The sequence below is a fragment of the Phyllopteryx taeniolatus genome, chromosome 18 (assembly GCF_024500385.1).
Source record: "Phyllopteryx taeniolatus isolate TA_2022b chromosome 18, UOR_Ptae_1.2, whole genome shotgun sequence".
Lineage (NCBI taxonomy): Eukaryota > Metazoa > Chordata > Actinopteri > Syngnathiformes > Syngnathidae > Phyllopteryx > Phyllopteryx taeniolatus.
In genome coordinates, this window is record NC_084519.1 from 14,818,643 (window position 1) to 14,842,503 (window position 23,861).

Sequence of the window (23,861 nt, forward strand, 5' to 3'; positions counted from 1 at the left end):
AACTATAACAGAAATATACAATTACACATTGTACAATAAGTAATCGCGTCTGAAGGACGCCATTTCATATAACACACGTAGTAATATTACAATCATGAACTTGAATTCACCAACAGTTATATTTTGCCTTTTAGGTATTATTTCAAATGAGAGTTGATAAAATGCTAACATGCTAACTGTTGATATGCTACCATATTGTGTAATTTCAACACAAGTTGAGAAAGCGCTAAGACAGGTCTAAAAAGATTTTACATCGCAGGGTGTGGTCGGTTTTCAAATGTGAGTTGATAAAATGCTGTCATGTTAGCATCTAGCTTGATGGCAAACTGAGCGACAACAGATAAAATGCTAACATTTAGTGTGCTAAAAATATGCAAAACTATAGCACGATAGCAACCTGAGTACAAAAAGCATCTAAGTCTGATAGATTTATTTTTTTTTTGTTTGTAAGGAGAATTGCTCAAATACTAACATGCTAACTTATGACAACAACCTGAATACAAAAGTGCTAAAGCAGCTTTATATGGGTTTTACCTCTCGTCCTGTGCTAAAGTACAATTTCAAAGGAGAGTTGATTACATCCTAATATGCTAACAGGTCTAAAGTGTTTGTTGTTTTGCTCGTGTAGCGGGGCAGCTTGCGGGCAACTCGTCTGTGGAGATGTACAAGCAGGTGCTTCTGTCCGGCTGCCGCTGCATCGAGCTGGACTGCTGGAAGGGACGCACCACAGAAGAAGAGCCCGTCATCACTCACGGCTTCACCATGACTACCGAGGTCTCCTTTAAGGTACCGGCCGGGACAACAAAGTTGATAGTTGATAGCAAGACGCCGCTTAAACTAACACATGTATGTGTTGGTGTGTTTAGGAGGTGATCGAGGCCATCGCAGAGTGTGCCTTTAAGACCTCGCCCTTCCCCGTCATCTTGTCTTTCGAGAACCACGTGGACTCGTAAGTCTGGCTAGGACAGCTAACATCTTCACATCGGGAAACTGTTTCAGGATCAAACTGCACACAGCTATATGTTAATTAAGTAAGTAATAAACTGATCCCATAGATCGCAGTTATTAGCTACACCTTTTATAATGGTCTATGATGTGGGTGGACCAACCAGGACACAGCTTTTAATGTTAGCATTAGCACTGTGTTTACTCTTCGAAATTATGTGTAGGCCTGCTTAGGAACCTTACGACACTCTAAAATCATCAACTGTCAGTAACAGAATCCCTCGTTTTTTTGTCTTTCAGACCCAAGCAGCAGGCCAAGATGGCCGAGTACTGCCGCTCGATATTTGGTGACGCTTTGCTGACGGAACCTCTCGAGAAATATCCCGTGAGTCTGACACACGCACGCACGCACACACACAAAGGACACTTGATTATGTACGCCTGCGCACTGCAATTACAATAAATTGTACATTAGAAAATAGTAACTTTTGTACAAAATCATGAGGACAAATGGCTCCATACTTTTATTGGACACACACGCTCACACACAAACACACGCACACTTACACATGCAAACACAAAGGACATTTTATTAGGTACACCTGCGTTCTGCATTGCCAATCAATCGTACATTAGAAAACAGTAATGTACAAAATTATTGGCACACACGACCCCATATTTTCATTTGACACTCGAGCGCGCGCACACACACGCTCACACACAAACTTCCTGGGGCACATGCCAGTCAATTTGTGGTCTCACATAACACGCCTGGTATCGACAGTTTGTGTCACATTTGGCAAGGCGTGCTGGCGCTCGTCCGCCCCCCACTCACCCCCCACCCGTCTGTCACACACTTCAAAATGGCCTCCCGCAGATGTGATTCATTTATGCGCGTCTTGCTGTTTACATGCCTCGGAATCTTGCCCGTAACTGATTAAATGGTCACATGACAAAGTGCGGCATAATCTCGGCGCCGCTTTTTCTTGGCGGCCCTTTATCAGGCTCGCTTCTGTTGCCATGGCTACCGGGCTCCAAGTTTGCTTTGTCCCCTTGTAGCCAAACTCTCGCATAACACGTCCCACTTCTTCAATCAAAATGTGGCATTGTGTGGATTGACGCAGGTCAAATTGTGGACTTTACACGATAATTTAGATTGTGTAAATACCCCGAAACAATGGAGTCGGGTTCCCAAGATGGGCAAAGTTAGCGCCTCAATCCGTCTGCATCCTGTCAAGTCATTATAAATACTGTATTCCATTTGATATGGTTTATATGATGCATGTTTATGTTATGTGGATGGAGTGAGGTTCCAGACTCCTGTTAAAAGATGCCTTGCACACATATTGGTGGAAAGTCAATGGAGTTTGATTCCCCGGGTTGGAAACGTTAGCATGTCGAATTGTCAATAGTCTGCATTCCCGCAACTCATTGCAAAAGTTACCTAACCATAAAGCGCGATCGTACAACACGCAATGGTTCCCCAGACCGGCAAAGTTAGCATCATCGTTAAAGCGCATTATTAGGTATAATCTTAACGTGCTTTTCCTTGACGGCCCTTTATCGGGCTCTCCTCTGTTGCCATGGCTACCAGTCCAAACCTTGCTTTGTCCCTTTGTCACCCATCTCCCCCTCTTTCTCCAAAGGCGTCATTGTGTGGATTGACACAGGGTGGTTGCGTGAGGACTTTAGTTTCACACGTATACAACGCTCCCTGCTTGCGCGTGATCCAGCAGGGACGTCTTGTCAGAAGCGAGCAGAGTCGCAAAGCGTTATCTCCTCTCACCAGAGGCTCAGTCAGCCCAGCGACTGGGGATGAAGCGGGGGAAATGTCCAATTTCCACCAGTGGGCGTGTAATCACGGGGAGAAGGTGAAGGCAATGACGATCACTTCCCATAGCTTAGCCAATGGGATATCTGGCCTGGACATCCTGGTTAGTTAGTATTTTATTTTGTTAGGAATGGCAAGTGTGGTATTTCAATGTCAAGATGTTTAGCTCTGATCTTCAGTCTCTGCTGCTTTTCCACGCGTTTCCTTTGTTTACAGCTAGTTAAAACCCGCCCAAACATTTGTGCTAATATCAAGCAGTTGATCAGCTCTCTGTCGTTAATGGCGTCCTCTGACGTCATTCCTTCCATTCCCGGGCCGACCCGCCACTTGATTTTATCACCGCGTGCGACACAAACGCATAAATAGAAAAAGTGACAGCAGAAGTCAGCCACCTGTTTCGCCCTAAAACAAATCTCACAAGGACATGCGGGAATTTGTCAGTTGAGACGTCAACAGATTTGTACCTCATTTGTTTGTTTTTTTTGGTGGTTTTTTTAAAGGGTGGGGGTGAGCATCGGGCATCTCTCTCAATGCCTCCCACTTTCATTGCGAGAGAAAAAGCGCTTGAGGCATGTGGGGCGGGCGGCTGAATTAAATTGAGCTCACCCAAGAAATTTGGGGTCTAAATCATTGCGCTCGGTGCCGTGAATGCCAATTGGGAAAGGCGTCAAATCTCATATGCGATTGCTGGCGTGGAGTGAAGGCTGGCGAAATTAATACCTCCCTTGCTGGTTTCTTGTTGTTTTTAAATCACTTCCAATGCAAGAAGGATTTATAGTCGTGTTGGTTAAAGGGGAAAAAATGGATGCGTTTGGTACGGAACATTTTTGAACCGAGGAAAACCGAGCGGATGTACAAAACTGGGACAAAATTCAACAAAAACCAAACACATCTTTCAAAAGCTGGGGCATATGAAAACAGAGGTTCCACCCCCTGATGGCTGTTCGCAGTGCACATGATTTGATTGGATGATCAGTAAAATTCTGGCAATGCAATGACATCATCGCTTGATTCCGTCTGTGATTCTTGCCTAAAAAGTTATTTAGTAAGAGCGTCAGAATATGGTGCCTTGTGGCCGCCCGCAATATAGGGGATCTGATTGGACGTCCCGGTCATGCCATGACATCGTCTCTGGCAATGTCCTCTAATCATTGTTCTCGTGAAACAGAACCTCCTGAAGGACATCTACGTATCGTTTTCATCTGAAATCTTTATGCCCCGCCCTCTAATCTAGTTGGAGTCCGGTGCGCCTCTGCCAAGCCCGATGGAACTGATGGGCAAGATCCTGGTGAAGAACAAAAAGAAGCACCACAAGGCCTCGTCGGACGGCAGCGCCAAGAAGAAGCTGTCAGAGCAAGTGTCCAACACCTACAGCGACTCGTCCAGCGTTTGCGAGCCGTCCTCGCCCGGAGCCGGTAACGCGCACACACACTGAGGCCGTTATGATGTGTTGCGGTCAGTAGTGCAACACAGTTCTCGTTGTTTAGCATTCATCACTTTCATGGCCCTCTCCATCAGCTGAGTGGATTGCATACACTTCCTGTCAGGCACGGATGCCGCCTGCCCACCCGGGTGCTTAAACACGCCACACACACACACACGTGACACAAGGGTTCTCAAAATGGCATCCGGGAAGCCGTCAATTTTGTCGTATAATTTTTTTAAAATGCATATGGGGACGGTGCGCCTATTAAACAAAGATAATTAACTAATTAGTCTTCTATTTTATGAATGTAATGTATCGTCACGTAAATCTGAAATGAATCAAATGGTTGGTATTTTTTAGAACAAATAAATGTTATTCATTGGTAAATAATATGCATGAGCTCATCCTGAGCTTTCATAAAATGTTCCATTTTAGGGCAACTTAAAAGCGGTTTTCTGTGCACAGGTTCCACAAAGGAGGATGTGACTGAGTCCTCCCAGCCAGCAGAGGGCGCCGAGCTCAGCCTGAGGCCACAGGGAAGGAAGTCCATCGGTGAGTCCGAGGGGATTATTTCCAGTCATTGTGTTTATTTCTTTTGTTCTAGGTGGCCCTTATCATGAATAACTGGCAAAATGAGCAATTGCTTTCATTATATGACTAATACAGAAACTGGGGCTGTGCTTGCCAGGGGCTTTTTTTTTTTCTTTTTTTTTTTTTTTTTACTTTGTCGATTATTTCTAGTCGTGTTATTTTTTATTTTACAACGTGGCGGTTTTTGTTAATAACTGCCAAGAAGAGTCATTGCATTCAAGTAATTGTACGAGTGACTGACTGTACATTGTGGACTTTTTTTTACCATCTTGATTATTTCTAGTCCTACTAATTACTTACTTCTAATGTGCAAGTACATCATCTCAAATTGTGTCGAGGCTCCCATGTAACTTTTGTTGTGATTTTTTCCATGTCTGCTTGCAAACGGATTTTATTTAGTCAACTCCACGTAAGAAATAATCCAGTTGGTATAAATGCACTTGATCTTGTCTCTCATCAAGGTGAGGTGGAGGCTGAAAGCGAGGACGAAGACGACGACGACGACGACTGCAAAAAAGGATCCATGGACGAGGTGGGTGACGGGCCGATGCTGCCCTCTGGTGTTCATTTTCAGATAACGCCCATCGAATACTGGCAGCATGTAAGCATTTCGACGGTGTGGATTATTGTCAGGGCACGGCAGGCAGCGAGGCGTTCGCCACTGTGGAAATGTCCAACCTGGTTATCTACATCCAGCCTGTCAAGTTTAACAGCTTTGAGGCTTCCAAAAGTACGTCGTTAATAAGTAGCAATAGTTGTTGTTGTTTTTCTTCTGGATCATGTGCATTTCTTGTTGTTGTGTACCTGCAGAGGCAAGTCGCAGCTACCAGATGTCGTCCTTTGTGGAGACCAAAGCTTTGGAGCAGCTCACCAAGTCTCCCGTGGAGTTTGTGGAGTATCCTGAAAAAACAAGGATGCACAGCGTTGCCAAAAGCTCCCGGCATTTAGGGTTTCAAGATATTCGGGTTTTAAACCTGGGTTCGGGTTTCAAATTAGGATTTTAAGTGCAGGTTTTATGTTTCAAGCCTGGGCCAGGGTTTAAAGACACTATTAGCGTTTCAAGCCTGGGTTCGAGTTTCAAATTGGATTTCCAAGACAGGGTTAGGGTTTCAAGCAAAGGTCAGGGTTTACAGACAGGCAAAGGCTCAAGTTTTAAATTAGGGTTTCTAGAGAGTTAAGACTAGGTTTAAATGTAGGGGTTTAAATTCAAGTTAGGGTTTCAAGACACAGTTTCATGCTAGGGTTAGGTTTCCAAAGTAGGGTTTCAATACGCTACCGCGTTAGGCTTTAAAATTTGGGTTTCAAGCCAAAGTTAGGTGTTAAGGACAAAGTTTCATGGCAGAACAAAGGTTAAAGTTTCAAATTAGGATTGCATGACAGGGTTAGGGTTTCAAGACAGCATTTGGCTTTAAAATGAGGGTTTGAAGCCAGGTTTAGTGTTTCAAGTCCGTTGGCATTGCTAGCCATGTTTTCCTTAGCCTTGCTTGCTTTGTTCAGATACAACAAACTGCAGCTGAGCAGGATTTACCCTAAAGGCACCCGAGTGGACTCGTCCAACTACAACCCGCAACTCTTCTGGAACGCCGGCTGCCAGTTGGTGGCGCTCAACTTCCAGACCGTCGGTGAGGAAACCCGAGGGGCTCCCTTTCGGCGTCTTGGTTTTTCTTCAAATTTACACGCCGTGACGTTCTTGATCCTGCTCCCGTTCCTGCGCGCAGATCTGTCCATGCAGCTCAACCTGGGCATGTACGAGTACAACGGCAAGTCGGGCTTCCGGCTCAAACCGGAGTTCATGAGGCGCCCCGACAAGCACTTCGATCCGTTTACCGAGAGCACGGTGGACGGAATAGTCGCCAACACGCTCTCCGTCAAGGTGAACAAATACGACAGTTGGCAAATATATACAGTCTCTTCAAATCAAATCACATTTATTTACATAGCGCTTGTCATACATTAAAATGCAACACAAAGTGCTGACAGAGATGACAACAGACAATTAAAATGGCAACTCACCCCCCACATATAAACACACCCATAGCACATATTGATTAAAAGTGGAGCGACATGGCAAGGCGCTGAGAATCCAGGTGAAAGCCATCCGCAAACCAAAACAAATTTACCAAACGACAGCTCCAAACTCCCCTCCGTGCCTTCCCCGTTGCAGATCATCTCGGGCCAGTTCCTGTCAGACAAGAAAGTGGGCACCTATGTGGAGATGGACATGTTCGGCCTTCCGGTGGACACCAAGCGCAAAGCCTTCAAGACCAAAACGTCGCAGGGCAACGCCGTCAACCCCGTGTGGGACGAGGAGCCCATCGTCTTCAAGAAGGTGGTCCTGCCCACCCTGGCATCGCTCAGGATCGCCGTCTTCGAGGAGGGCGGGAAGTTCATAGGGCACCGCATCATACCCGTGTCGGCCATACGGCCAGGTCGGTAAAAAAGACCGATTCGGTTTGAGCTTCAAATGTAAGGTTTCACGACAGAATTAGTGTTTTAAATTACAGTTTCAAGACAGGATTAGGGTTTCAAGCAATGGTTAGGGTTTCAAGAACAAGTAAAGGGTTCAAGTTAGTGTTTCAAGCCTTCATGTTCTTGCCGCAGGTTATCATTACATCAACCTGAGGAACGAGAAGAACCAAACGTTGACTCTTCCTGCCCTCTTCGTCTACGTGGAAGTCAAAGATTATGTTCCCGACACGTTTGCAGGTGAGCGCCCACTCTGACACGTTTTTGTCAATCCCACCCTAACGGACTCTACATCATCATCATCATCATCATCTCGGTCCTCCACGCTCAGACGTCATCGAGGCTCTGTCCAACCCGATCCGCTACGTCAACCTGATGGAGCAGAGAGCCAATCAGCTGGCTGCTCTCACCCTGGAGGAGGGCGGGGACGACGAGGCCGACAAGGAGGCGAGTCTGCATTTTTCAAAATAAAAGCATATCTTTTACACACACGCTACTTTTCAAAGTAAAAGCACTCATAGTTTGCACTACATGTTGATTGGTTGCATCTAGTACACATCGTTTCAAAATAAAAGCACATCTTTATATGTATACAGTATGTCGACCGTTAGCATATCGTCAGTTCTGGCTGTCGCTGCAAATTTTCAAAACAAAAACACTTACTGTGCTTAATTGATTGGAGCTAGGCTATGTAATTGTGACCTTTCAAAATAAATGGATTACGCTAAAATTTGTCAAACAAACTTTTCACAGTAAAATCCCTAATAAAAAAGTGCGTGGCACAAAATTAAAGCACAATTAGATAGACTCCAATACTAAAAACAATAATTAAAGACTGCCTTTCAAAGTAAACGCGCTATCATACTGAGGCTAGAATTGGTTGCATCGCCATTATGTAGACACTACAGTACTTCTTCAAATTTATGCATGCATATGTTGTACTACCCTTGATTGATTGCATCGAGATTGTCAATACCACTTCGAAATAAAAGCACACATATATCCAGCACTAATGTAGTGAAATGTTAGTCTAAAATCGGTCCCCTTTAGACAATGGAAGCACTAATTTTCATAAATGAAGCAGGTTTTCTGGACAGGAAACAGGTTTATTCCGCTGGGGGCTGCATTTGCGCTGATATGACTTATCGTGTGCCCATGGCAACAGTATCCAAGCAAGCTGAGACGAATGCCAGGCCAGAGGAGGACAAGGACGTTAACAGATAAGAGCACATAGTAGTGGAGATGGATAAATACGTGCAGGCGGTTGCTTACAGGCGTTACGTTGACGGAGTGTTCCGGAACACACAGGAAAGTTGTACTGGGGACAGGGACAATGAAATCTAATGTTGTGTAAAGGCGGTGGTGGGCTCATAGCTTTTTTTCCCGCGCAGGTGGAGGCGGGTAGCGACCCCCCCTCAGAGTCCAAGGCGGACCTCAGGGCCGCGGTGCCGGCCGAGAACGGACTGAGCCACGCCCCTTTTGTGCCCAAGCCCCCGTCGCTGGTGGGACATCAGCCTCAATCTGCAGGTCAGTGATGCCCTTGGACACTTCATTAGGTACACCTGCGCATCCAAATGCGGTCCAATTGTCAGATTTCTGTAGTCCTCCATGAAGGCAGACTGATTTGACTTTGATTTGACCAATTTTCAGACACATTGCGGACCAGATTGGTAATCATAAGCCGTTTTTTTTTGCATTTTCTGCACTGTCAATTTGAAATAATGTATGGCATGGAAATCCAAGATTATTTTTTATCTGATTCATCAGTTATTTGGAAAAAAAAAAGTAATCGATAGATTAATCGACGGTGAAGACGAAGGATTAGGATTTCTAGAAAAAGTTAAGATTGCAAGAAGATTTGCGTGTTTCGAGAGAGGCTTAATCTTTCAGGACAAGTTCTCCAGCCTGTGTTTAGGTTCGGGTTGCAAATGAGGGTTTAAAGACGTGGCGGCTGGTCAATAGAGGGCGCTAGGGCACCGCCCCACCACTGCCGGTGGTCACCACATTACTTTCCTTAAAGACGACAAATCACAATGAAAATATTGAGAATAAAATACAAATTTAAAAAAATATATATATATATATTTTCAATGACTGGGATAAATAGTATGTGGTTAATGATGAGTAAAGTTGTTTCATTTGTCAGATGTCATGACGTATTTTTTTTTTTTAGTCTATGGCGCACACAAATCTTTAGCTATTGACTCACGTTCAAGTTTAAAAAAAGATTTGACTGTTGTGTTTCCTGTTGTAAACAAGTAAAGGAAAAGATAATAAATTGAGCCTCTATAGTAAATACACAAAGAGAGACTTAAGACTTAAAGTCGCTCTGTTATTGTTCTCTTGAGGCTCTTTGAAACCTCCTGTGAAGACGGAGGACATCATCCAGAGCGTCCTCACCGGTAAGAAGTTCATCTTTCGCCGTACTAGACCTCCTCACTATCATATTCTCCGCCGTGCGCTTTAGAAGTGGAAGCCCTGACGCTGGAGGAGCTGAAGCAGCTCAAGGGCTTCGTACGCGAACAACGGAAGCAGTACAAGGAGATGAAGGAGCTGGTGCGCAAACACCACCGCAAGACGGGCGAGCTCATCAAGGAGCACACGGCACGCGTGGGCGAGCTGCAGAGCCAGCAGCAGCGGAGGCGCAGCGCCCTGCACAAGATCCACAAACGAGATGGTAAGAAAAGGTAGGTGGCGCTCTTCCTCTTTTACTCCTTATGGGACTGATTTGCCCGCCGAGTAGGGCAAATTGCTTGGATCTTTATCGTTTTACGCAACTACAGTGCCTTTTTGATGGCGTGTATGTCCGATTGCCACGAGAGTTAGCCCACGTTCATCATGACGAGACGCACAAAAAAAGTCTCAAGAAGTCGGCCATTTGAATTTGCAGCTGCCGGGGTTCTTTTTAAAGCACGGCATTTCCAGAATCATTTTGTCTGTGTGCAGCCGGTCGGAGCAGTCGCTGTCCACGCTGGACCGCGAGCTGTGCGATCTGGACCAGGACTGCGGCCGGCGTCTGTCTGAGCTGAAGGAGCAGCAACAGCAGCAGCTCCTCACGCTGCGCCAGGAGCAGTACTACAGCGAGAAGTACCAGAAGAGAGAGCACATCAAGCAGGTGAACCCCCACGACCCGCTTTCGGGAACACTCCATGTTCAGAATGCGGTTATAGCAAGCAACACGTTTATGACACATTTATAACACATTCATGTTTATACCTTTCTGAATTATGACACATCGATAACAGGTTAATACATTTATAAAATGTTGAAAACATAACAGATTTATACATTTATGAATTATTTATAACACACCAATAACAAGGTTATATATTCATGAAACGTTTGAGGCACTTTTATTACACATTCATAACATGTTTATAACAGGTTCATAGGTTTGTAAAATCTTTTGTTTATAAACTTCATCCCCTTTCTAACACTTTTATACATTTGTACATGGATTATAACACATCCGAAGTTTGTAAACCACTGAACACATACAGTGTATAACATTCATAACCCCTATAACGTTTTACCATATAACAGATATACATTTATACACGACATTACATTATACACATTTATAACACATTCAAAACATATTTATAACAGTTTTGTACGTTATATACTGTTTATAGCACATTAACTCATTTCTAGCAAGTTTATACAGTTATAAATCAAATGTTTATAACACATTGTCACTTTTTAACATTTATAACGTATAAAAGACATTTATAAAAGAGATTTATGAATTCGTAAATGCTTAATTGCACATTTACAACACATTTCTAACAAATTTACACGTGAATAAAATGTTTGCACACAACACTTTGCAACATGTTTGGAACACATTTATAACGTGTTCATAAATACAGTGTGTTATAGGTCATTTTTGTTTTTTGTTGAGTGATGCAAAAAGTTCTTATTTCATAGTCAACATGATTGTATTGTTGGTTTGATGTACCATATCGCAGGCTCGGACTTGTTCATCTTCACATTGTGTGCTGATTCATCCATATCAAAGACACGCACGCACGCACGTGCATTTAATAATTCTGCGGCGTGTCTGTTGTGGAAAAATTAATTTCCTCTGCTCGGCTTCAGCTGCACTCTCTGGCAAGTCAGCTCTAATCAAGCAGATTGCAGCGAGCCTAATATGAGGCCTCTGTGAACACTATTTTAATCAGCAGTTCTTGAAAATTCAGCCCCAAAGGCAGTTTCACTTAGCCACATGAAATTTGGTTGGCGCGTCTATCAGGAGTAGATTCACCAAAATGTTGTCCCATTGCAACTCAATTTGAACTGAGTACTATAAACAGATGGACAATGCTAAATTACAATGAATTTAGTCTGAATTTTATGACTTGCTGTAAAAAAAAAAAAACTTGAGTAACTCAGCCTGAGGGCCCATTCGTTGCTGTGGCTTTAATTTTTCTTCTTGCATCACGTGACCATTTTCTCTTTTCATTTGCATCCAGCTGGTGGAGAAGCTGACCGCCCTGGCCGAGGAGTGTCAGAGTGCGCAGCTGAAAAAGCTGAGAGACATCTGCGAAAAGTGAGAGTGTCATTCATCGAGTTCAAAAAAAAATAATTAAAAAAAAAAAAAACACACGTGAAACATGTCATCACCAGCTCTTGTTCTGCAGGGAGAAGAAGGACCTGAAGAAGAAAATGGACAAGAAGAGACAAGAGAAGATCAGCGAAGCCAAGTCCAAAGACAAGAACGTCGCAGAGGAGTGAGTGTTGTAATGCACACATGTGACCACAAGATGTCTTATAGACCTCCCCCAAAAAATAGCAACACTGATTTGGTGTTGCGTTTGTTCCCTGCAGAGAGAAGCTGGAGATAAACAGGTCGTTTGTCAACGAGGTGGTGCAGTACATAAAACGGGTGAGAAATGCCGTCGGTACAAAATGGAGACTGAACAGAGATGACGATATTTGTCACGTTTGAAACGCTGAAACTTTTTGAGTCGGCTGAAGAAATGAAATTGAAAAATCTAAATCATACAATTCTATCTTCATTTGAAAGATACAGTTTGTTTCAGTAATGTCACAAGGAATAGCATTTTAAAAGTTTGACTTCATTGTGAAAAAGCATCTTTTTCACCGACCTTAATTTTAGAAATAGATTTTGAATACTATTATTCATAAGTTGTTATGGTTTTTTTTTTTTTTTTCCTAATGTTGTCACCAAAATGGAATGGGTTTTTCTTCTTTTTTTTGGCCCAATAGCCACGCCGCAATCCTCAATCTTCATGGCTAGCATTTGATTTAGCTTGTTCAAATGTGCCTCATGTAACAAGCAAGTTAATGTTTTATTTATTTGAGACAGCTTTTGTGAGCGCCGTGTTTTTGTGTGTGTAGCTGGAGGACGCGCAGAGTAAACGGCAGGAGCGTCTGCAGGAGAAACACAAGGACATACGACAGCAGATTTTGGATGAAAGGCCAAAGGTATTAATATATATATATATATATATATATATATGCAGAGTGATGGGTGTTGCACATTGCAACTTCTTGAAGAGGTGTTGTGACATTACAGGAGAAAAGAGTTGTGATTAGTGACATCACCATCAAGTCGCCCATTTGTTTGTAATATCGCCACTTTTAAGTCCGCTAATCTCCATAAATCTGCCTTTTTGTTAACATGAATTACACAATGTGATTGCGCAATGTTGTGTGTGTGTGTCTGTGTGTGTGTCTGTGTGCATGCATGCGTGCGTGGGTCTTTCCTCAGTGTGCAAGCCTTGATTTAAACACACACACAAAAAGCACACATGCAATCATCATGGCAACTTGCCCCCCCCCCCCCCCCCCCCCCCCCCTCCAGTACCCCTCCCTCCATCCTTCATGACACTTTGCAATCTGCTCATTTGGAAGTGACTCCTCCATCTGTGGCGAGGAGGGCGGGAGTCCCAAAAGCGTGTGTGTGCGGGCGTGTCGGTGTGCGCACGTGTGCGCCAGGCAGGTTGGAAGGAGTCAAGATGGTGACCACTGTGTTCTCTCGTCATACACTTTGATCTGCATCATCTCGGCCTGCCGACCTCATGTCCATAAAGCGTGCGTGCTAACACGCGCAGCGAACAATAGGGAACGTGTGAAAATCCAGTGTGTGTGTGTTTGTGTGTGTACGTGCATGCGTGTAGGTGTGTGCGTACAGTGGGTCCTGCAAAGTGGAACACTCACAACGTTGTGCACTTCTCTAAGTCGCTTCCTGTCAGACTTTAGTTCAGGTAGCATCAAAAGGTCATTCCACATGATTGGCTTTTTAAAATTGTTAAACAATTAGTAGTAAACCTTTGTTTTGTTGTTACATTATCCACGTTTCATTTTGATGTTGTATTTTCCTTTTTTTTTTTTGTATATGTTTATTAGCCTCTTTTGACACTTTCAAATTGTTTAAACTTCTTTTTACACTTTGACATTTATTTATTTTGTTTTTACTAATGATGATTAATTTATTATAGACTTTCAATTTATTTAAAAATTCGTTTTACATTTATTTATTTCGATATTGATTTTTATCCAATTATTAATTAGATTTTATGATTTATCTAGTTTAAGTTATTTTTATTTCATTTCTATTTTCTTAAAATTATTTTGTTAATTCTTAATTTTCTCACGAGGCCTTTTATATTATTTTGTATCTATTTTATTTACTTTTTATTTTATTATTTTCTTGACTTTTCATTCTCTTGTCTTTTGTTTCATTTTATTTTGTGTATCTATTTTAGTTTGATTTGATTGTACCTTATTAAGTAAGTTTTTATTTTATTTTATTGTATTTTCTTTTTCTTGTATACTATTATTAACAGTAGACAATAATTCCATTATCTTCTATGGGATTTTTGGTTTGTTTGTTTGTTTTTACTCACGTTGGATTTTAGCCATTTCAAATATAAAAACATGCCTTGTAGCAACATTCTGAATAGGACATCTCCATTATACCCACATTTGAAAGCACTTAGTTTATCAACTGTCTCATCATGCGCTTCCCTTTGGAAGTCCTCCTTTTATGGTGGGAATGACTGCTTTATTTTTTTCCTTCTGCTGCAGAGAAGATTTCGTGAAAAGTCAGGGAAGGACACACGTGAAAAGTGTCTGCTTCTGTTTCAGTAAGCATTCGTCTCGTTGGCTCTGCCGCCGCAGTTGGCTTCCATAGTTAGGAACCAGATAGCGTGGAGAATATCAATGAAGTGAAAGGTGTTTCATTTCTTCTTTAGCCGACGCACACACTCGCGCGCACGGCGGGCGAAACGGTCCTCCTCCTGTGATGCTGACAGGCTGCTGAGCCTCCCGTCTCATCTTCTGGATGAGTAAATGGTGGTTTTCGGGCCTAATTGGGATGTGTTTGGAAACAGGACGCTTTCTTGTACTGCCTCTCTGTTTTGCGCCGTGTGCAATAAGAAAAAAGAAAAATGTCAGTGGCTTCAAACATACACTTAATGGACAGTTCATTAGGTACACCTGCACAATCTAATGACTTCCATTCATTTTCTGTACCGTGGATATTTGACTTTATTTATTTATATTTTGAGGAAAGAGAAGAAAAACTGCCAGAAGTCACTCAGAAAAGTTTTGCCCCCCATCACTAGCTTCAGCGACCCACAGGAAATTTTGTGGTCATGTCTATCACGGGAAGCACAAAAATGTCTGAAGGGCCCATTGGCGAAATTGAATAGGAAGTCGGCTCCTTTGTTTTGCAGCAACCATTCTGTTCAAATTCCAGCTCTTTGTCAAAGTCCATACTGTGGGAATTCGCCCAAATGATCCCGAGTCAGAGTCAGGTATCCTCGACAGATGGGCGACGCGAAATTGCCAAGCTTCTCCCTTTCCCTCGACGGCTCCTCGAAAGGAGGCCAGCCGCTGAATAAGGTCACGCTGCGTGTTGTATTTTAGGAAGCGCACGCCCGGGGTGTGTGGCGCACACGCGTTTGTTGACCAATGTTGAAAGACAAACGGCGGGGGCGGCTCATTGGCACATTGGGGGAGCTGGTGGACGTCCAGTGTGAATGTAGATCACAGTGAAAACAACTCTACTTTCTGACCTTGTTTCATGCATGGAGGCATTGAAAGGAGACAGTGTGGTATGAAGTTAATTTTTAGTTTTAGTTTAAAATCTCAACTCTGTGACACCCTTCCTATATTACGATTTACCTTTCAAGCTAACCAACTAACTATCTTATTGAACAACAAACTGTCTTTCCCATTTCCCTAACCAACTAGCTAACTACCTAGCTCACAAGCTAACTAGCTAATCAACAAACCACTTAACAACAAACAAACTGCCTAACTAAAGCTAAGCGCCAATAGCTAACAGGCTAAGTAACTAACCAACTAACTTGCTGCTATCTAAAGAACAAACTTCCTAACGAAAGGTAATTGCAAATAGCTAGCTAACAAGCTAACTATATAATAACCAACAAACCAGCCAACTAACAAACAAACACACTAACAGACAGACAGACACAACAAACTAACTAGCTAATAAGCTACATAACCAACAATTGTTTTTTTTAAATATTAAATAGCGCCCTAACAAGCTAACTATACGACAAACAATCTCCCTAACTCACAAGCTAACCACTGAATTTGCTCGCGAAAGATCTAACAAAATCAACTGGTCGACTAACCACCACACTTCCTTATTAAATTGGTAGCTATTAAGCAAACTAACAAGCTAACTATCCAAGCAGCGAACGAGCCAACTAACTTTATTTTCTCTAAATAATGTCTTTGTTCATATAGCTATGCCAGCAACTTGATGGCTCGTATCGGTCGGGTCACTTGTATCTCCAGATCCTCCATTTTAGTCTTTTTAATTCTTTTACAATTTTAATTGTGCTATTTTCACACACACACACACACACACATACACACACACCCTTGCACACGTGTGTCCGTGGTCCTCCAAGCCTCCCACCTCCTTGGCATATGCCAGGGTGTCATCAGAGGGGTGAAAGATGACCTCCACGTGTACGCACACACACACGTGTACACACACATGCACACACACACACACACACACACTTAGATAGTCCCACCCCCTAAGTAGGTCATGCGCAGTGCAGAGCGTGGGGCATTTTTAGCCATCTGCTTGTGATGTGATGAGCTAGATGTCCGCTCTGTGAGAGCCGCACTGAGAGTGAGACGCAAGGAAGGACGGAAGGGAGGGAGAGTGAGGGGAGCGGAGAGGAGAGGAGTTGAGGGGAGGGGAGGCGTACAAGGTGACCTTGAGACGCTGCGCTCGAGAGCATACGAGGACTCCAAAAATCCGTATTGCGTCACCACAGCGTTGTGTTCAGTTGTTCATACGCCTCACGCTAAAAATGACGATATGAGAACCTGTGGAGTATGAAGATAATTTGCTATGATAACAAATGACAACAATGCAGTTAAGAATAACTAAAATAGCAAATAACAGTTTTTGGTTCAGTCTACCAGGACTCTAAATTTGAATTCACATATTCAACTAAACCTTTTTTTTTTTTTTTTTTTTTTTTTTTTTTTTTTACTGTTGTTGTTGATTTTTATTTATATGTATTTTCGTGTTTGTATTATATTATGATGATGATAATGGTAACTTTTTTACTTCATATAAATTAAAATAAGATTTTTAACTAGATACACGTTTTTTCTTCTTTTCTTTCTTCTTTTTTCTTTAAATTTTTTATATTTAGATTTTAATTATTCTTAACAATAATTTTTATTTTATGTTATGTTGTATATATTTTTCTTTTTATTTAAACAGTACTTAATAATAATTTGTTTATTCAAAATCTTTTTTGTATGGGTTTTTTAAATTTTAAAATCACTTGATATTAAAATGTATTTTAAAATGTGCATGCATTTTCTTTGAGGGTAATTGTTTTAATTTTTATGCAATTTCATTTATATTTGTGCCCCAAATATTAAATTTTAACAAAACCTTAAGTCATAATTTTTTATTTTTTATTTATTCATATATATTTTTTTTTATTTATTCATAATTTTTTTCTTTTATTTCAATAATACTTCATATTTATAACATTATTGATGATATATATATATATATATATAAATAAATATATATATGTATCTATGATAGGCTTCAGGTGCTAATCAAACCAAAAATTCCACTTTTCCCCACAAGCTCGAGACGCTGCACTCGAATTGCGCTTTCATCTACTGTATTTGCATGATGGAAATTCATGAGAAAATCCCAAAGCTGCATTGTGGGTGTCTATCACCATGTTATATTAAAAATTTCAGCCCCAGCCAGGAAGGTTCCGCTCATTATGGACTTCATTTTGCTATCACTTGGCCACAGTTGTGGCCATGAATCTCATAAAGTCTAAAATTGGACAGTGTGTCTGGAAAGTGTGATGTGTTTTGCATCAGCTGAGCGCCAATGTCAGCGTCTTGCCAGAAGACTGCGACGGCGTTGCTCTTTTAATTACGCTGCTCCCCAGGGGAGCCGCTCGGGTAGTTAAACAGAGAAATCAGCATTAAAGCAATTATTGGCGCGCAATGAAATGAATGTTGTCATGTGTAATCATTAGATTGGGGGGGGGGGTGTGGGGGGGTGATTCGACCGCCCCGGAGAAAAACAGTGCCGTCGGTAAACGTGCATCACCTGTGCGGAGGATCATGTGACCACTTGGAAACACCGAGTCTGTTGAGAATGGATGAACAGTAGGGGTTTTTTATTCTGAACTATGTCGAGGTGAAACAGAACTAAACCGGACCGTGTGGTGAAAATGTAGCTCATGGACCAGAATGTGTGAAATCAAAATCTGAGAAATAAAATTGTTCTGCGCACCCCTGTTTATGGGGTTAGGGTTGACCCCCAAAGCGTTGGGAGTTGTGGAGGTCTAGCCAGAAGTTGTCCGCTCACGTTTTCCTCCTCTCCGTCCTTAGCTGCAGAGTGACCTGGACCAGGAGTACCAAGACAAGTTCCGCCGGCTGCCCGTGGAGATCCAGGAATTCGTCCAGGACAGCGGCAAGGCCAACCCGGCCGCTCCCTCCTCCTCCTCCTCCGCCGCCTCCACGGCCGAGCGGCTCAACCACAAAGCGTCGCAGTCGGAGGACGACACCGAGGAAGCCTCGCTGGAGCGGGTCTACGACACGCCCCTTTAGAGACGCACATAGCGTGTGTTTGCCGACCCATCGTAGGACTCAGTGTGGTGAGTAGCGGTGGTCCGGACCCACGTGTACATAGTAACTTTGTTGTATTTGTACGTCACCTGTGTGTTGTCGACGCTATTTGGGTGCGACCACAGTTTGTGTCACTAACTATTGAAGGAATAACTTACTTGAACTATTGCACATTTTCCTTTTCTATCATGTTGATGTCTGGTCATCATTTACTCCTCTAATGTGTTTTTTTGGGGGGGGGGTTTGCACAGACCGCTCACCTCCCGATATAGTGACCCGAAATAATTTTCTTTTCGTTCTCACGAAACGACGCTGCTATTTCCTTTCAGTGCCACCATTTTACCACCGATCGATGTTGTTTGTGCAAATGTTTGATTTGACCAGGATGTGTACAGTTTCTGCATGTACTCAAATTAACTGTAGATGTAACGGTAGCTCTGTAGCAGTCGATTTGAAAGGCGGGATGACTAAATGAATTATAACAAATATTCAAGCATGTAGGATTTTTAAATTTTTTTTGTGGATCATCTTTATACAGTGAACCCCCCGCATATTTGTCGTACGGGGTTTGAGAATTCAGCTATTTGCTGAACCCATTTTTCGCTGCTTTTGTGTTCAGGCAAGGAAGTGTTAAAGTGAGTTGAGGAGTTTCATTTAGACAAAAGTAATCCATTGTCGCCATCTTGTGGCATCTGTCAGCAATTACAAACCCTTTTGTGGCAGTTACTTGCAGATTTTCGCTATGGTGGCACCAATATCTAATTCAGTGTGTCCTACACATATTTGGCTATTTGACACATATTTTACATTAGGGAAATCTCACAAAACAAAACAAAAAACTGGTTTAATTTTATTTAATTGTCATTTAAAACATTTAATTGTTCTGTCTGTCACTATACATTGCTGGCACATTATTTTTTGTAAACAAATGATTGAAATGATTATAATAATTTCCTGCGGCACACCTGATGATATTTCACAGCATGTTGCAGTGCTTTTGAATCCGTGATCTAATCTATTATAATAATTTCATCCATCCATCCATTTTCTGAGCTGCTTCTCCTCACTAGGGTCGCGGGCATGCTGGAGCCTATCCCAGCTATCATCGGGCAGGAGGCGGGGTACACCCTAAACTGGTTGCCAGCCAATCGCAGGGCACATACAAACAAACAACATTCGAACTCACATTCACACCTACGGGCAATTTAGAGTCCCCAATTAATGCATGTTTTTGGTATGTGGGAGGAAACCGGAGTGCCTGGAGAAAACCCACGCAGGCACGGGGAGAACACGCAAACTCCACACAGGCGGGACCGGGGATTGAACCCTGCTCCTCAGAACTGTGAGGCTGACGCTCTAACCAGTCGACCACCGTGCCGCTTATAATAATTTATTTTAATTAATTTTATTTAATTTTAATTCCGTATAATAATAAGTGACTCAGTAACTGCAGTAATATTTGTCATTTTTTCACAAAGGATAAAAAAAAATGCCTGCAAGTATTGTCATAGTCTGTCTACATGTGCTGCTCCACTGTTTGTGTTCAAATATTCGTTGCATAAAGCGGTATAACGCCACCACATAGATTCTTTTCGTTTGCCCGTCTGTGGCATTTCCCATAATGTGTTGATTGTTCTCTATTTTGTGAAGTGAGTTGAGTTCACTGCCACCATCCAGGGCTTGTATCGCACATTTTTGGCTCTCAAGTCAAAGCTCTTATATCTCAAGGCACCACTGTACCACATTTAATTCACCATTAAAACACCAAAACCAAAACAAACAAATGGGATATAACAAATAAAAAGTTATCCATTTAAAAAAATTCAAATACCAGCCCCCATTCAGGCAAATGAAGAACTGACAGGAACAACAGGAAAAGATAGTCTGAAAGACACTTGCCACGGTAATGATTTTTAAAAAGAACAGTACAGGGATTGTGAGACTTGACTTATCTGAATAAAATATAAAATGCCTCTCTGGAAAGAGTAAAAACAAGGCCCCCGGGCACTGCCCCTTCAGAATAACGGCCTCCAAAAATACATGGGGGGGACAAGCTGACACCATTTGAAAGTGGTTGTTTTCATTTCATCTACTCCAAATGAAATGATGTCACTTTTCAACTACTAATAATACTAAAAAGCCAACTTCATCTAAGAGCAACAGCCAGAATTGTTCATGTTTTTGTTACTGATTGACGGATTTCATTTGATATTTCATCTGTTTTTAAAATATACAAGTATATATAATGCCGGCAAAGTAGAAAACAAAAGGACTCTTTCAGTGGCTGAACGTAGGACAAGTCCCGTGCCTTTTTTTGCATCCGTTTGCCTTGTTGTGATGTTGAATGTGTGGAATGCGTCCCGCCGTTATTATTATGAAAATGATGAAGAATCTGTGTGATATTTAATACTTTGGTACCACTACTGACAGAGTAACACTTGTGGAAGAGCAGTATGAGATTGTGACCACAAAAGCGAAGGGGGGAAAAAAACAGCCTTTTTATTCATTTAGTTACTAATTTATGCAACGTCTTGACTGACTACTTGATTTATAGCGTCACTCCTCCGCTACTGCATTTGAACGTGTATGCACTCTGGAATTGTAAATGTATATATATATAAAGACATATATATATATGTCGTATGCCGTAAAAGCGAAAACATGACGTGGATCAAATAACAGTATCATGTAAAGAAAATTTGTTTGTAATTAAAAATAAATGTGGTTATAATTATTGTACATTCCAAGAGTGGATTTGTGTGTCAGTTTTTTTTTTTACCTTCTAATTACTATTCATTTCTTTTTAATGTTCTCTTTTTAGCTTCTTCATGATCATTTTGCCATGTTTTCAGCCATCAGACAGCTCAGGTCTTGCTAGGGTTGTCCTGTCGGTATGTTTGTTTCTTTTCCTTGATTCCTTGAGGGGAAAAAAAAAACAATGGTATGTGTATGTAACTATTTTACAGCTATATTTTTCAATTTATTTTTGTGTTATGTATAGTAGTTCTCTTATTTAAATATAAAAAGTCATTTTTCATTTAATTTTGTAAGTTTCTATTTGTTTTCTTTCAAATTTGATTTCATTAGAATTTTACCCCCAAATTTATTCATTTAACAGAAAAAATTGAAGTCATTTTTCAAATAAATTAATATTATTAATAATAGTCATACTTTTAGTATTTTCCATGTAAGAAAGGGCATTTATTTTCCATTTAATTTAATTTTAATTCGACCCCAAAAATGACACAATTTTTACTTTAATTCATATTTAATGTTTTCTACTAAAACATTCAAGTAATTTTTCATTAAAAAAATATGCTATTTCGTTTTAGTTTGATCTGACAAGAATAAATTTTTTTGCTGTCATTTGCTCTTTGTTCACCTTTAAGGATCTGTTTAGCAATGCAGCTGAAAGGTCCCGCATGATCGCCGGCGCATGCAGCCTTAACGACCGCCTATCGTGCTTAACTAGTAGTAATAGTCGTCATAACGACTAATGCTGAAATTGTATAAGGACGCTGTGTACGTTCTGTATAGCGCACTGAGAGGAGAGTGGAAGTGGAAGCCCTTAACGACCCACTTGCTGTCATCTCCTTGGCAACAACAATTTTCAAGAAGTCCCGAGACGAAGGAGAACGGCAGAAACGCCGTGACGGATCGTTCGCTGCGTTGGATACGAGATTTTGGCTCAGTGAGCGGGTTTAAGGATTACCTCCATGAGGGGACTACTTCTTCTGGATTTTTTTTTTCTTTTTTTCTTTTTTTGATGACAACAAATAATAGAAGAAGCACAGGATTTACACCGAAAAGCCAATAGGAAGAGACTCGCCTCCTAGGCACATGCCGGAATCTGCCTCATCTTCAACGCAAAGAGTGAGTACGCCGTTTATTGATACTTTTAAAACTTTATTTTATATATGTAAGAATGTGACTTGAAATGCAAACAATCTAAATGCCGATGCTTTTTATTATGGTTTAGTGTTTGGCTTCATAAAAAAAAACAACAACAAAAAAAACTTTGGCAGCCAATAACGTGAAGTCTCACCAGTAAATATCAGAAAGATGAATTATTTACTTGAAGAAAAAGCTTTAAAAAAAGGCAATTTCAGCTTGCAAAAAAAAGGTTATCATTTGCGTTAGACAGAACATCAATGACAATTTTGTATATGTGTCAAGTGAGTCTCTTTGTCTGCGTGACGTGTCCAAAAACCCGCTGTGTGACTGCTGCGTGTTATTTGCTCAGCCTAACAACCTGCAGACATTGTCCTGACTCTTGTTTGCCGTGCCAATAGTCTGCAATGTTTTATTTAGTGGCAGCTTTTTGCCTGACTCGCAGCCCCTGCGGCGTCAGGCCACCCACACAAACTTAACGTTGTGTTTTTGTTTTGTTCATCAAGTGTGTGTATGTGTGTTTGTAGTCATATTCGTCCTTTTTTGCAGATGCTAAAAAAATACACGCATGTGAGAATCATTATTTTGTTTGTCTACATGTGTTGCTGCACCGTTTATGTTCAAATATCCATTCCTTAAAGAGGTTATAGTGCTGCCACATAGTTGCTATTTGTTAGCCCGTCTATGGTGTTTCCCATTATGTGTTAGCTTTAAGCTGGCGGACTTAAAGGCAAAGATATGTAATTGTTTTAAATACACGATGTGCAATTTTTTTTAATGTTTAGTCTGAGAGTAAATTGTATCAGGATTAGTCGGAATTTAGGCGATTATTAATTAATTCATTATTAATAATTAATTAATTATTAATTTGGGCGATTAGTCGGAATTTAATCATGATTTCGATTTTGGCTTCTCACGATCATTCTAATCGAAACATTTTATTCTGCCCTCCAGTTGGAGTTTACTGTAAAACTAAAGATACAACAACAAAAATTACACACATTGTACGTTTAAATACAACAAATACTTAGTTTTAGCTTTGTTCCCAAAAATCGTCAATTACCTGAACCGGTCTCCAGCCAATCGCAGGGCACATAGAAACAAACAACCAGTCGCCCTCACATTCACACCTACGGGCAATTTAGAGTCTTCAATCAAGCTACCACGCATGTTTTTGGGGATGTGGGAGTAAACCGGAGTGCCCCGGAGAAAACCCACCCAGGCACGGGGAGAACATGCAAACTCCACACAGGCGGGGCCGGGATTCGAAACCTGGTCCCCAGAACTGTGAGGCAGATGTGCCAACCAGTCGTCTACCGTGCCGATTGAATATTGACACATAAACCCAAATACAATACTCACAGGCATATATTTTCCTAATCTGTGTAAAAAATTGTTATATTAATCAAGTTCAAGCGTGACTTTCTTCTTCTACTCTTTTTATCTGAATTGACGTGTTTAGCTCACTCCTTGCATGCACCGCACTGCCCCGAAGAGGCCAAAGCGCACACAGCGCATCTGGTCTGTGTGTGTTTTTACGTACGTTGTTTGTGGCATGAAAAGCTGGCTTTGCTG

The 23,861-nt window shown here is 41.5% G+C and overlaps 1 protein-coding gene across 2 annotated transcripts in view; it reads left to right on the top strand.

Annotated features, from left to right (window-relative positions):
* The window catches only part of plcb1l (phospholipase C beta 1-like), a 78,903-nt gene extending 57,769 nt beyond the window's left edge, over window positions 1–21,134 (top strand). Inside the window, exons 11-32 of one of the 2 annotated variants that reach the window (XM_061753936.1) lie at window positions 629–786; window positions 867–949; window positions 1,246–1,330; window positions 4,011–4,191; window positions 4,668–4,754; window positions 5,255–5,325; window positions 5,427–5,523; window positions 5,604–5,688; window positions 6,291–6,415; window positions 6,512–6,666; window positions 6,958–7,222; window positions 7,395–7,499; window positions 7,591–7,706; window positions 8,651–8,786; window positions 9,608–9,661; window positions 9,727–9,946; window positions 10,206–10,374; window positions 11,735–11,811; window positions 11,903–11,992; window positions 12,090–12,147; window positions 12,624–12,710; window positions 18,159–21,134. In XM_061753936.1, the coding sequence (XP_061609920.1) occupies window positions 629–786; window positions 867–949; window positions 1,246–1,330; window positions 4,011–4,191; window positions 4,668–4,754; window positions 5,255–5,325; window positions 5,427–5,523; window positions 5,604–5,688; window positions 6,291–6,415; window positions 6,512–6,666; window positions 6,958–7,222; window positions 7,395–7,499; window positions 7,591–7,706; window positions 8,651–8,786; window positions 9,608–9,661; window positions 9,727–9,946; window positions 10,206–10,374; window positions 11,735–11,811; window positions 11,903–11,992; window positions 12,090–12,147; window positions 12,624–12,710; window positions 18,159–18,377 (2,723 nt within the window). In that variant the 3' untranslated portion in view covers window positions 18,378–21,134. Of the gene's footprint in view, window positions 1–628; window positions 787–866; window positions 950–1,245; window positions 1,331–4,010; window positions 4,192–4,667; window positions 4,755–5,254; window positions 5,326–5,426; window positions 5,524–5,603; window positions 5,689–6,290; window positions 6,416–6,511; window positions 6,667–6,957; window positions 7,223–7,394; window positions 7,500–7,590; window positions 7,707–8,650; window positions 8,787–9,607; window positions 9,662–9,726; window positions 9,947–10,205; window positions 10,375–11,734; window positions 11,812–11,902; window positions 11,993–12,089; window positions 12,148–12,623; window positions 12,711–18,158 lie in introns of those variants that run through there. The other variant, XR_009785435.1, reaches the window with a different exon arrangement.
* Window positions 21,135–23,861: the final 2,727 nt, after the last annotated feature.